General features: G+C 41.9%; 1 protein-coding gene across 1 annotated transcript; it reads left to right on the top strand.

The window, feature by feature from the left end:
- The first annotated feature begins 6249 nt into the window (after positions 1-6249).
- LOC135760501 (uncharacterized) lies at positions 6250-12442 on the top strand. Its single transcript, XM_065274504.2, has 12 exons — positions 6250-6309; positions 6463-6747; positions 6854-7174; positions 7284-7607; positions 7718-8044; positions 8164-8478; positions 8556-8858; positions 8937-9242; positions 9320-9577; positions 10095-10193; positions 11043-11080; positions 11801-12442. The coding sequence occupies exons 1-12, from the start codon at positions 6270-6272 to the stop codon at positions 12077-12079; spliced, it is 2895 nt and encodes a 964-aa protein (XP_065130576.1). The 5' UTR covers positions 6250-6269; the 3' UTR covers positions 12080-12442.
- Positions 12443-13371: the final 929 nt, after the last annotated feature.

The following is a 13371-nucleotide window of genomic DNA, read 5'->3' as shown; positions in this document are numbered from 1 at the left end:
AGAAGAGAACACAAGTCTAAAATCAAATCATGTGTTCAGAGGATAACTGTCCATAATACTGAACTTATTGTCAGATGAAAACAGAATCAATCATAAATGAGGCACAAACTGAAACTTTCATCTCTGGATATAATTCAGTTTTTAATTTTGTTCATGCTATTGTTTTATTTTCAGATCTGATAATATCATTATGATTTCTGTGTGTGTCCTACTGCTGAGTAAAACAATAATGCTGCTGATGAATATATGGTGGATTAAAACAACAAGATGATGCTCAGAAAGAGAAAGTGTCACGGTAGAATAAGTCCATCGTGACTTTCTGTGTTGTGTTGTCGTATGACTGGAGTATGCGTGTGTGTGTCTGATCACTAATGATCTGAGTGAATGCAGGTGCGCGTGATTGCTTTGCTCCAGCTGGTGATAGTTACGGAGACGGCATATATACTCACTCATTCTCTCTTCTCACTGCCAGATGATTACGCTACATGTCTCGCTTGTGTTCTCGTGTTCGTGTGTTCCTGTGGTCTCGTCTTCGCGTGGAGGTTTGCCTGTTTGTGTATCCGGTTTCATCCGTTCACCTGACTTCACCCACGAGCACCAGGATCCGTCACCGCAGCCTTTGTCTGTCCCATCAGATCATCCGTATCATCTGTGTCTTTTTCATAATAAACTGTGTTTCATTTCATTCCTGCATTTGCTTCCTGTTTATTCACATACAGTCATCACAGAATCATCTGGCCCATAATGGAAGCAGCAGGTAAAGGATCCCCGGCTCGGTTTGAAGAGTTCATCTCCGCTGCTATACATCGATTCACCACCCAGGACAGCCGGATTGAGGAACTGAGCCGGGGAATGAAGGACATGACAGACAAAGTGTCCGAGCTCACCCAGGCGATCCAACAGCTGACGCTACCCACTGCGCCACCCGCACCGTCTGTTCCTCCTACACCACCCGCGAGCGCGTCCCGTCAGGAACCTAAACTATCTACGCCAGAGAAATACGCAGGTGATCCAGAATGTTGTAGACCATTTCTATCTCAATGCTCTCTCCATTTCTTTCTTCAGCCCCAGACCTACAACACGGAAGAAAGTAAAGTAGGATTTGTGTTGTCCCTCCTGACGGGAAAGGCAGCGCGTTGGGGAACAGCGGTGTGGGAGAACGGCGATCCGTGTACCCAGAGCTTCGAGGCGCTGTCAGCGATGATGAGGAAGGTCTTTGATCGATCAGCAGTTGGAAGAGATGCGGCCAGGAAATTGGCCGATCTGCGTCAGGGTACACGGACCGTCTCTGATTTTGCCATTGACTTTCGTACGCTAGCAGCGGATACGCATTGGAACGAAGAGGCGCAGTGGGACATTTTCCTGCATGGGTTAACCGGCCGCATCCAGCGTGAACTTCAGCACGGGGAGATTCCTGCCTCTCTCAATGGTCTTATCGATGCGGCTATCCGTGCGGATATTCGACTGCGGAGTATTCCAGCTTACGACGACGAAGGGGTTGTTCACGCGGTTCTGGAAAGAAGACCGCCATTGAGAGAGAGTGCGGCCGGTCCCTCCATGTCCGATCCGGAGCCCATGCAGGTGGGTCGAGCTCGGCTTTCCCGGGAGGAGAGGATTCGCCGTCGAGCACTGGGGCTTTGCCTATATTGCGGAGAGGCCGGACACCTCCTCCATCGGTGTCCGGTAAAAGGCAACGCTCGGGAGTAGTGCTGGGGTTACTTTCGGGCGGAATCTCTTCAGCAAAGACCCCATTAACATCTACCCTCCTCCCGGCGAAGCTGCGGTGGCGCAACGTACATCTCACCTGTGATGCACTACTGGACTCGGGAGCCGAGGGGAATTTAATCGATCACCACTTTGCATGTAAGCTCCAGGTTCCGTTGACAGTTCTCTCCAAACCCATTTCACCCTTCGCACTAAATGGTAGTGAATTATCTGTCATCACTCACATCACGGACCCGGTCAACATCTGTATTTCTGGCAACCATTCTGAGACTTTGCAGTTCTATGTCACTATTTCCCCTCTGGCTCCCATTGTACTTGGACATCCTTGGCTGCTGAAACACAACCCTTCTGTCAACTGGAGATTAGGAACTATCACCGGTTGGAGTGAAGCTTGTCATAAGTCTTGTCTTGTCTCTGCTTGTATACCTGTCTCTGCGTCTGTGTTTCAGGAGGAGACGGTGGACTTAACTAACGTGCCCGCTGAGTACCATGACCTGAAGGGAGTGTTCAGTAAGTCCCGGGCCGCTTCTCTACCTCCACACCGTCCCTATGACTGTGCCATAGATTTACTGCCAGGTACGTCTCCGCCTAAAGGCAAACTTTACTCTCTTTCTGTTCCTGAGATGGAGGCCATGGAGAAATATATTTCTGATTCTCTGGCAACCGGGTTCATCCGCCCTTCTTCATCTCCAGCAGGGGCGGGGTTCTTTTTTGTTGGTAAGAAGGATGGGTCCTTGCGTCCTTGTATTGATTACCGAGGGTTGAATAACATTACGGTAAAGAATACTTATCCTTTGCCGTTAATGTCTTCGGCCTTCGAGAGGTTGCAAGGAGCATCCATCTTCACAAAACTGGATTTACGTAATGCTTATAATTTGGTCCGCATAAGGGAGGGGGATGAATGGAAAACTGCTTTTAACACCCCTCGTGGCCATTTTGAGTACTGCGTGATGCCTTTCGGATTATCTAACTCGCCAGCGGTTTTCCAAGCACTCGTTAATGACGTGTTGCGAGACATGGTCGATCAGTTTCTGTATGTCTACCTGGATGACATACTGATTTTTTCTACGTCTCTCCAGGAACATGTGCAACACGTACGACGAGTGCTTCTTAGGTTGCTAGAGAATGGGCTTTTTGTCAAGGCGGAGAAATGCGAATTTCATGCACAGTCTGTTTCCTTCCTAGGGCACATCATTTCGACTGAGGGTGTCTGTATGGATCCGGAGAAAGTTAAGGCTGTGGTGGATTGGCCATCCCCAGAGTCTCGCAAGGCCCTGCAGAGATTTCTGGGGTTCGCCAATTTTTACCGGCGTTTTATTCGCAATTTCAGCCAACTAGCCGCACCTCTGACCGCCTTGACCTCCCCTAGCACGGCGTTCAGGTGGTCGGATGCAGCCCAGACTGCATTCACTAAACTGAAAGGCTGCTTCGTTTCAGCCCCGATTCTTGTGGCCCCTGACCGTAAACGCCAGTTCATAGTGGAGGTCGATGCGTCAGATGTGGGGGTAGGAGCCGTGTTGTCCCAACGCACATCCTCAGACGGAAAGGTGCATCCCTGCGCGTTTTACTCTCATCGCTTATCGCCTGCTGAACGTAATTATGACATTGGTAATCTGGAGTTGTTGGCTGTTAAACTAGCACTGGAAGAATGGCGTCATTGGCTTGAGGGGTCGGGTGTGCCCTTTATAGTTTACACTGATCACAAGAATCTCGAATACATCAAATCTGCTAAACGTTTGAACTCTAGGCAGGCTCGGTGGGCTTTATTTTTCGGTCGTTTCGAGTTTACATTGTCCTACCGTCCAGGTTCTAAAAACACCAAACCTGATGCTTTGTCCCGCATTTTTGAGCGTCCCGATCGTATTTCCTCTCCCGAGCCGATTTTACCGGAGACTCTATTCATCTCCGCGCTCTCATGGGAGATCGAATCGAAGGTAACTAAAGCCTTAGAAGGGGTAACGCCCCCGGCCCGTTGCCCACCGAACCGGTTATTTGTGCCAGAGGGACTGAGATCAGAGGTACTTAAATGGAGCCATAATTCCAGTATAGCTTGCCATCCAGGGGTCAGTCGAACCAAGTTTTTGGTTAAACAAAGATTTTGGTGGCCAGGGATGGCTCGTGACACACACGATTTTGTATTGGCTTGTTCGGTTTGCGCTGTCGGTAAGGCGTCTAATCGTCCTCCTGACGGATTACTTAGACCGCTGCCAGTCCCTTCGAGACCCTGGTCCCATATTTCGCTCGATTTCATTACCGCCCTCCCACCCTCCCAGGGTAATACGGTGATTTTAACCGTAGTGGACCGATTCTCGAAGGCGGCTCATTTTATTCCCTTGCCCAAATTACCTTCAGCCAAGGAGACAGCGGTTACTATCGTTGATCACGTATTCCGGTTACATGGCCTCCCGACAGACGTGGTCTCCGATAGGGGTCCTCAATTTATATCTAAATTTTGGCGAGAGTTCTGCAGATTGCTAGGGGCTACGGTTAGTCTGTCTTCGGGGTTTCATCCTCAGACCAATGGTCAAACCGAACGAGCCAATCAGGATGTGGAAAGAGTGTTGCGATGTTTGGCCTCCAAGAATCCTTCCTCCTGGAGCCAACAACTCTCTATGGTGGAGTACACGCACAATTCATTACCAGTGTCAGCTACGGGCCTATCTCCGTTTAAGTGTAGTTTAGGGTACCAACCACCATTATTTCCCAGTCTGGAGTCCGAGGTCGCGGTCCCCTCCGCGCACGCTTTTGTCCAGAGGTGCCGTCGCACTTGGTGTAGGGCACGTGAGGTCATACTCCAAGTGAGACAACGCACCAAGGCTAAGGCCGATCGCCACCGGTCGAAGCCTCCCGTTTACGTCGTGGGTCAAAAAGTGTGGCTTTCTACTCAGAACATTCCGATGCGTTCCGTCTCGAATAAGTTGACTCCCAAATTTATCGGCCCGTTTTCTGTTGCTAAGATCATTAACCCAGTAACAGTCCGCCTTAATCTCCCTCCTGTGTACAGACGAATTCATCCGGTTTTCCATATTTCCAAAATCAAACCCGTGTTTAAATCTCGTCTTAATCCGCCAGTCCCGGTTCCCCCCCCGCCTCGTATCGTAGATGGGGAACCAACTTATTCGATTAATCGTATTCTGGACTCTAGACGGAGGGGACGCGGATTTCAGTATTTGGTGGATTGGGAAGGTTACGGTCCGGAGGAGAGAAGTTGGGTTCCTGCTCGGGACATATTGGATCACTCCCTTATTGATGAATTCCATCACAGGACTAGGAGCCCGGGGACGTCAGGTGACGCCCGTGGGGGAGGGGGTACTGTCACGGTAGGATAAGTCCATCGTGACTTTCTGTGTTGTGTTGTCGTATGACTGGAGTATGCGTGTGTGTGTCTGATCACTAATGATCTGAGTGAATGCAGGTGCGCGTGATTGCTTTGCTCCAGCTGGTGATAGTTACGGAGACGGCATATATACTCACTCATTCTCTCTTCTCACTGCCAGATGATTACGCTACATGTCTCGCTTGTGTTCTCGTGTTCGTGTGTTCCTGTGGTCTCGTCTTCGCGTGGAGGTTTGCCTGTTTGTGTATCCGGTTTCATCCGTTCACCTGACTTCACCCACGAGCACCAGGATCCGTCACCGCAGCCTTTGTCTGTCCCATCAGATCATCCGTATCATCTGTGTCTTTTTCATAATAAACTGTGTTTCATTTCATTCCTGCATTTGCTTCCTGTTTATTCACATACAGTCATCACAGAAAGAGACTCTAACAAAGTTTTTTGCCATTTCTGTGAGCATATACTGTAATAAATATTTGATAATTTATTTTATTTCATTATATAAAGTTGTCTGTTTAAAGTTTATATGTTGTGTGAACTCATGAGTTGTCCAGCAGGTCTGTTTACTGATCAGTTTGAGGGTTTATATTCAATATCTACATATGTGCTCAAATCATCAGTAATACAATCTGAAAACTTACATTCAAATAAAGATTAGCTGTGTGTATTGGTCTCCCCCTGCTGGTTATTATGAGTCATTACAGAAACCTCTGACAGTATCAGGTGAACACAGCTGTATTTTATACTATGATGATCCTCATAAACACAGAATGAGCTGATGTATCAATAATGAAGCTTTAAATATTGTTAAAAGGGAACAAAAAGTCAATCGTTTATTGAGTTAAATAAGTCAAAGACTTCAGGTCACCTTAACTTCTGATTGTGTGTATAGCAGTGTCATTGTGGCATCATGTTTCATCTTTGATATGAGGTGAACTGTAAAATACAAAACTCTTCTATATTTATAATACATGTGAGAATAAACAGCATTGAGTTGAGTTTAGTGCAGTAAGAGTGCTGTCCACTAGAGGAGCTGTTTAACTGTGATGATGAATGCAGCGTTCAGTCACTGCTGATAGTGGGCGGGGCCAGTAAAGATGATTGACAGTGATAAGAGCTGAATAAAGAGGAAGAAACTGAAGAGCGGTCAGATGTGTAGAGACACACAGAGAACATTCAACATCAAGAAGATCAACATCCTCAACTCACAATGAAGATCCTCCTCATCTTAACTTTCTTCATCATCTCAGGTAACAACTTTTCTCTTTCTGTCCTGCAGCACTCATCATGTCATCTGCTTACTAATGTCATCATACACTTATTTCATCTGACTCATTTATATAACTCTACAGACAAATGAAAGGACTAGATGAGCTTTCTGACAGTATGAATATGATTGACAGGTGCAGTGAGATGCTTCAATGTGATTGGATATTCTGGAGGAAGTGTTCTTGTGGATTCACAGAAATCTTGGTGTAAAGACATAAATAAACTAAAGCAATGGAAACAGATAATAAACAATGAGAAGCATAAACAATGGATTGATGAAGAAAAATTCACTCTGTATTGTAACAAATACAAAAAACTGAGGATCTACATCAAAGATCTGAACACAGAGGATTCTGGAAGATACCGGATTGGGTTTGATAACAGATGGTTTATTGATATGATCCTGACTGTGAGAGCAGGTGAGTTATTTTAAACATTCGTGAAGTCTCTGCTGATCACGTCAAAGTCTCTGCTGATCACGTTACTGATGATTGTGAAATAAATGTCTTCATATGTGATTGACAGATTCATGTTGTGAGGCGTCACAGACAGTGATGGTGAATACTGGAGAAACTGCAAACTTCAGATGTCAATATTCACCGGATTATAAGTACCAAGACAAGATAGTTTTTAAAGAAGGAAAAGACTCCATTGATGAAGTGATCTACAGCACATGGTGGAATAAGGAGAGATTCAGTATTTCTGATGACAGAGATAAAAACATCTTCACTGTGAGAATAACTGATGTGAGATCAGAAGATGCAGGAGTTTATTTATGTGGAGTTCAGCGTTACAGAGACTCTTACAGTTACTTCATTTTTACTGCTGTTCATCTCAACATTATGAGTGAGTAAAACAAACTCAGTTAAATCTATTTGTCATTGATCTCATATCATATTTTTAATAGTTTTCCTAGTTCAGAATTTACAAAACCATAAAACTTGAACTTTCACAGATTCATGTTGTGAGACGTCACAGACAGTGATGGTGAATACCGGAGAAACTGCAAACTTCAAATGTCAATATTCACAGGATTATAAGACTGATGAGAAGATCTTATTTAAACAAGGAAAAGACTCAACCGGGTTTATCTACAGAACTGACACACAAAAAAAGAAAGAGAGATTTAGTATTTCTGATGAGAGAGATAAAAACCTCCTCAATATAAAAATTACTGATGTGAGATTAGAAGATGCAGGAGTTTATTTATGTGGAGTTCAGCGTTACAGAGACTCCTACAGTTACTCCATTATTACTGCTGTTCATCTCAACATTATGAGTGAGTAAAACAAATGTGCAATGAGATTAATTTTTTATTGTTTGTCATTTGTATTTTATGTAATTTTTCCTGCTCAGAGTAACAAAATCTTAAATCTGGAACTTTGACAGATTCATGTTTTGGGGCGTCACAGACAGTGATGGTGAATACCGGAGAAACTGCAAACTTCACCTGTCAGCATTCACAGGATCCATGGTACAATGAGAAGATCTTATTGAAAAAAGAAAATGACACCATTGATATGTTGCTTTCCACCACAAATGTAAAGCTTAAGAAGGAAAGACTGACCATTCATGATGATAAAAAAATTAAAGTTTTGAATGTGAGAATGACTGACGTGAGATCAGAAGATGCAGGAGTTTATTTATGTGGAGTTCAGCGTTACAGAGACTCATACAGTTACTCCATTATTACTTCTGTTCATCTCAACATTATGAGTGAGTAAAACAAACTCTCAATAACATCTCATGTCAATTCAAACAGTCTGTGTTTACTGCTGTAATATTTGATTCATTCAGATGTGATGAGATGCAGATGTGATATTTGTGATTGACAGGTAAAGTGGGTGTGGTCAGAGTGAGCGGATACTCAGCAGGTCAAATCATCTTCAAGTGTCATCACCCTCAATACAAAAATAACCCAAAATATCTGTGTAAAGAATCAGATGGATGTTCTGAGAGGAGATCTCCATCAGTTCAGGATCAATGGATGAAGAATGGAGATGTTTCTCTATATGATGACACCACAGCAGGAGTCTTGATGGTGTATTTTAGAGATCTGAATGCTGGAGATGCTGGGACATACAGGTGTGGAGTGAAAGTATCTCAATATACTGAGAGCTTCACTGAAATACAGATGGACATTAAACAGGGTGAGGAACTTGACATCATTTATTTCATTTATATAAATATAAACAAGATTTCAATGTGTGTGTGATTGTGTTTCCAGCGCTGACACACTGGTGGGTGAATCAATATGTTTATCTTGGTGATGAAGTCAATATTAGCTGTCAGATCCCAGAGGAACATCAAGTCTCAAAACTCTTCTGTAAAGAGGATGAAAATCACATCTGCCAAAACATCAACACATCTAAAGTTAAACTGAATGATTTATCTCATAAAAGTGTTTTTACTGTGACCATCAGTAATGTGACAGTGAGAGATGCTGGAGTTTACTGGTGTGGAGCAGAAACCACTGAGAGAGATTTAACTTTCATCTCTCTGACCACTAAAGTTCAACTCAATCTGATCAGTGAGTAAAATCTCAATATGTTTTATCATATACATGTATGGTCACAGTTTGATCATGTATCTGTTTGTGTGTTTGCAGTGCCTCCAGTGTTTGGAGATGAAGGAGGATCTGCTCAGATCTTCTGTCCTTATGATCCCATCTATAAATCAAAGTCAAAGTATCTGTGTAAGAGCTCCACTACAGATAGAAATCCTCTCATTGAGACTTTGAGAGATGAGATGAAGATGAACAGATTGACTGTGAATGATGACATGACAGCAAGTGTGTTTACTGTGAACATCACTGGATTGACAGCAGAGGATGCTGGGAAATACTGCTGTACAGTTAGATTAGAAACAGATGTGATTTATCTTTACACTCATCTGATTATTATCATGAACGAGGGTGAGCAACATTTTCATTGAATATGAATATTACATGTGACTGAAACTTCTGTGCTGAATTTAAACTGATGTTTTTAGAGATGATCTTAAATAAACGTGAAGGAGACGACATGTCAATCCAGTGTAAACATCATGCTGAATATCAGAAACTCTTTTGTAAAGCACAAGAACCCTCAATGTGTGTAAATGATGGAGTTTCATTACAGTCAATGAGAGATAATGAAACATCTGCTGGAGTCTTTACCGTAAACATCAGTCATCTGAGAGAAGAGGATTCTGGGATATACTGGTGTGGATCTCACATCATCACTAAAGTGCGTCTAGAAGTAACAAAGAGTAAGTACTAGTCATTCATACATTATTGTGGTAGGCTATCCTGTTTAGTTTCAAATTTTATAGCAAATACACATGTTGACAGTTAGAGATGTGACATTTTGGGTCGATACGTTGGCCTGTCAATGCTTGGTTAATGAAACTTTTATGGGAAACGAGAGTCCATGAACTCAGAACAATTTGAAAGTTGTTGGCATCACATTTTTCTGGTTAGAAAAGCAGAAGTGAGAAAAATCTACAGCTAAAAATAGACTGTCGGAAATTCACAGTTGCAAATTATTTTGCATTGTTTGAAGATTTTTGAAGTTTAACACAACAGATTAGGGCTCAGACTATCATACGGTGTGGTTCATTTAAAGTATGTAATTTCATAGTACCTAAGATGTCTGTAGTTTTCAGTACCGTAAGTGCTTTGTGTCTGAGTTATCCAAGATGTTGTGTCCTGTCTTTTAACCGTGCTGATATCAGACATCACCATGTCTCTGCAAACTCTAAACATGGACGTTTCTTTGTTCTCCAGGTGTTTCTGGAAAAATCTTTGCTTGTATCTGTGTGACTTTACTGCTGATAGGAGCATTGATCCTGTTGTTATACAAATTAAGATACATCAAGACACCAGGTGATGTTCTCAAACACACACACGCACATGTACAATCTCAGAAACACAAACTCTTTAACGGTCTGCTGGCCTTGTGTGACCTATAGTTTCAACTTCCCCTTCTACTTAAATTAAACTTAAATGACGTAATTTCACAGAAATATGATTTGACATTATTAAAGGGCACATATTATGCCCATTTTTACAAGATGTATTATAAGTCTCAGGTGCGCCCAGAATGTGTCTGTGAAGTTTCAGTTCATAATACCCCACAGATCATTTGTTAACATATCCAAAATTCCCATAGCAAAAAGCGCTTTCATTTCAATACCTTTAAATGCAAATGAGCTACAGCTCCTCACTTCCTTTCAGTTAAAAATAGATCTGATTCCTGTGAATACAGTCTGAGACAATAATATCTTCAGTCGCTTTAGTGCTACGTGCACAAACACATTTTACATAGCTTTTAGGTAAAATTTACCAGTCAGTCAGTGGCCATGGCTTTAGCAGTGTGACGTCACATTAACAAGAGAATCAAAACAGCATGTCTAATGAGACTGTTTTGGTTTAAATGGGATTAAAAAGTATATGGATTTTTTTCATTGTTGGGTTGTTGTGTTCACATACTGCCAACACACATTTATGTCCAAACATTTAGTAAAAGTAGATTTTGCATAATATATGTTTTTTTAAAGCACAGCGATCAAGTCAAAAATGGAAAATGGGATTGTATCTACTTATAAACATATATAAAATCAAGTAAAATTTGAAAATATCAGGTTTCTTAAAAAGGGCCTGACTGTGTTGTGGTTTATGTTATCTTATTTCTGTATAATAAAAAAGCTTAATTTGATTTTTTTTTCTAAATAGAAAACAACTTTTCCAGGACACAAAGGACCATTGGAGAGGTTAGTAGTGTGTTTGTGTAGAGGTTTGTCTATACTTCTGATAATTGTTTTTTAAAAAGGTCCTCACAAATATAATGAAACATATTAAAAAACTTACCTTTAAGGACAATTGTCTCATTACTAGAAAAGGGCCCTTTTGCAAATTAACATCCTGTTTAACTGTTCACTAATGCATATTGAAACATGACCAATGTTTGTCATGGTGGTTTTAGGTTTGTTTACAGTTCTGCACCTGCAGCAGAAATAGAAACAAGTTAATGTGTTTTCATATGTGACCCTGGACCACAAAACAGGTCATAAATCACACAGGTATATTTGTAGCAAAAATCCAATTATTAAAATGAAAATTTTTATGTCAAAAAATCATTAGGATATAAAGTAAAGATTATGTTACATAAAAATATTTTGTAAATTTCCTACCATATAAAAAATGTATTTATCAATAGTCATATGTGTTGCTAAGAACTTCCTTAGGACAACTTTAAAGGCGATTTTGTCAATATTTAGATTTTTTTCAACCTCAAAATAGTCTCAGACAAATAATGTACTTACATACATCAACGGAAAGCTTATTTATACAGCTTCAGATGATGTATAAGTCTAAATAAAAAAAAAAAATGACACGTGTGGCTGTTTTTTTTTTTTTGGTCCAGGGTCACTACTGTGAATGAACATGCGATTTCAGATTCATTAAGACAGTAAATCGTTTTGTGTTTTCAGGTGTCTAATACTGCCTGTGACTATGAGAATGTTAAAGACGTCAGACAGCATTTAGACTGCGAAGAAGCTGGTATATATTCTTCTGTAGGGATGCCCACAATCCCCTCTGATCTACACAGTCCACTTTACTCTAATGCACAATTACCCACAATTCCCACTGATGATCTGCTGTACGCTGCTGTCAGTTTCCACAAGTATGAAGATTCTGTCAGTGATGTTTCAGTCACCTTCAGTAAGAAGATTTTATCCAACTATGCCATTGTCAGTCACCAAACATGATTCGACTGATTCAAAGAGACAAGCTTATTGTGTTTATTGTTATTTATGTCTCTTGAGTTGTAGCAGGTCTGCAAGACATCATGTGTATGTGTGACTGTTTATTTGCATGTTTACTAACATGGGAAATAACCATTTACCGGTCCACCAACCCTCAGCAGCCACAGGGTGTGGATTGTTTTTGGTTGTATTTACTGAGCATTACATGTTCGTGTTTGTCTCCCTCTGCTGTTCAGCCTGAAAAATTATAATTTGTAACAAAATTTAATCCATGTCCAGATCTCTGGTTAGACTTGCTTATAAATGAGCAGACATTTTACCTATATGGTTGGTAATAAAACAGGAACAAAAACTGTTGAATACAAATATCTCGTTGGCTCTTTTGTCTTGGATCAACCATGTACAGTAGCAACACCCTAGCAACTACCCAGAAAATCCTTCAGCTTCAACTGCACAGCATTGCCACAACATGCAGTTCATGGATTCATAAAAAAATTTAAAATCGGTCATCTTTTACTCACCTTCATTGTTTTATACCAGTATGAGTTTCTTTTTCTGGTGAAAATGTCACCGGTAGGGGTGGACCCAGATGTTAATAAGGTCACGCCCCTTTTTCCACCTCGAGGAGGTTCCCAAAGCCTACAATGACCAGACACACAAGGTAAACATAAAATTAAAATGCACTTTATTAAATACTTAAAATGATAAATAGGGGAGGGAGGAAAGGGAACTTAAAATAACGGCCTCTTCAGGCTCTCGTTATCTCCACTGGCAGCAGCTCTTCGCTGGGTACAGCTTTTGGTAAGTACGGGTTGTTCGCACAGCTCATTCTCTTGGTGCTCACTCTCGTTCTCTTTTTCTCCACAGGCAGCAGCTGGGACACAAAGACACGGTTATTTCTGACTTGGTGGTTTCTCACCTCTCCGCTGTTTACAGCTCTTGGTAAGTGCAGTTTTTCCACAGTTCGTTCTCCTGACGTTTACTCTCTTTCTCTCTCTTTCTCCACAGGCGACAGCTGGGACACAAAGACACAGTTATTTCTGACTTGGTTGTTTCTCACCTCTCCGCTGTTTACAGCTCTTGGTAAGTGCAGTTTTTCCACAGTTCGTTCTCCTGACGTTTACTCTCGTTCTCTCTCTTTCTCCACAGGCGACAGCTGGGACACAGACACGGTTATTTCTGACTTGGTTGTTTCTCACCTCTCCGCTGTTTACAGCTCTTGGTAAGTGCAGCTTTTCCACAGCTCGCTATACTGCGTTCTAAAGGGCAGGGATGGATCGACAATGGAGCGGGGG

This window comes from Paramisgurnus dabryanus, chromosome 4 (assembly GCF_030506205.2).
Source record: "Paramisgurnus dabryanus chromosome 4, PD_genome_1.1, whole genome shotgun sequence".
Classification (NCBI taxonomy): Eukaryota; Metazoa; Chordata; class Actinopteri; order Cypriniformes; family Cobitidae; genus Paramisgurnus; species Paramisgurnus dabryanus.
This window is presented reverse-complemented; position numbering and strand designations above follow the sequence as displayed.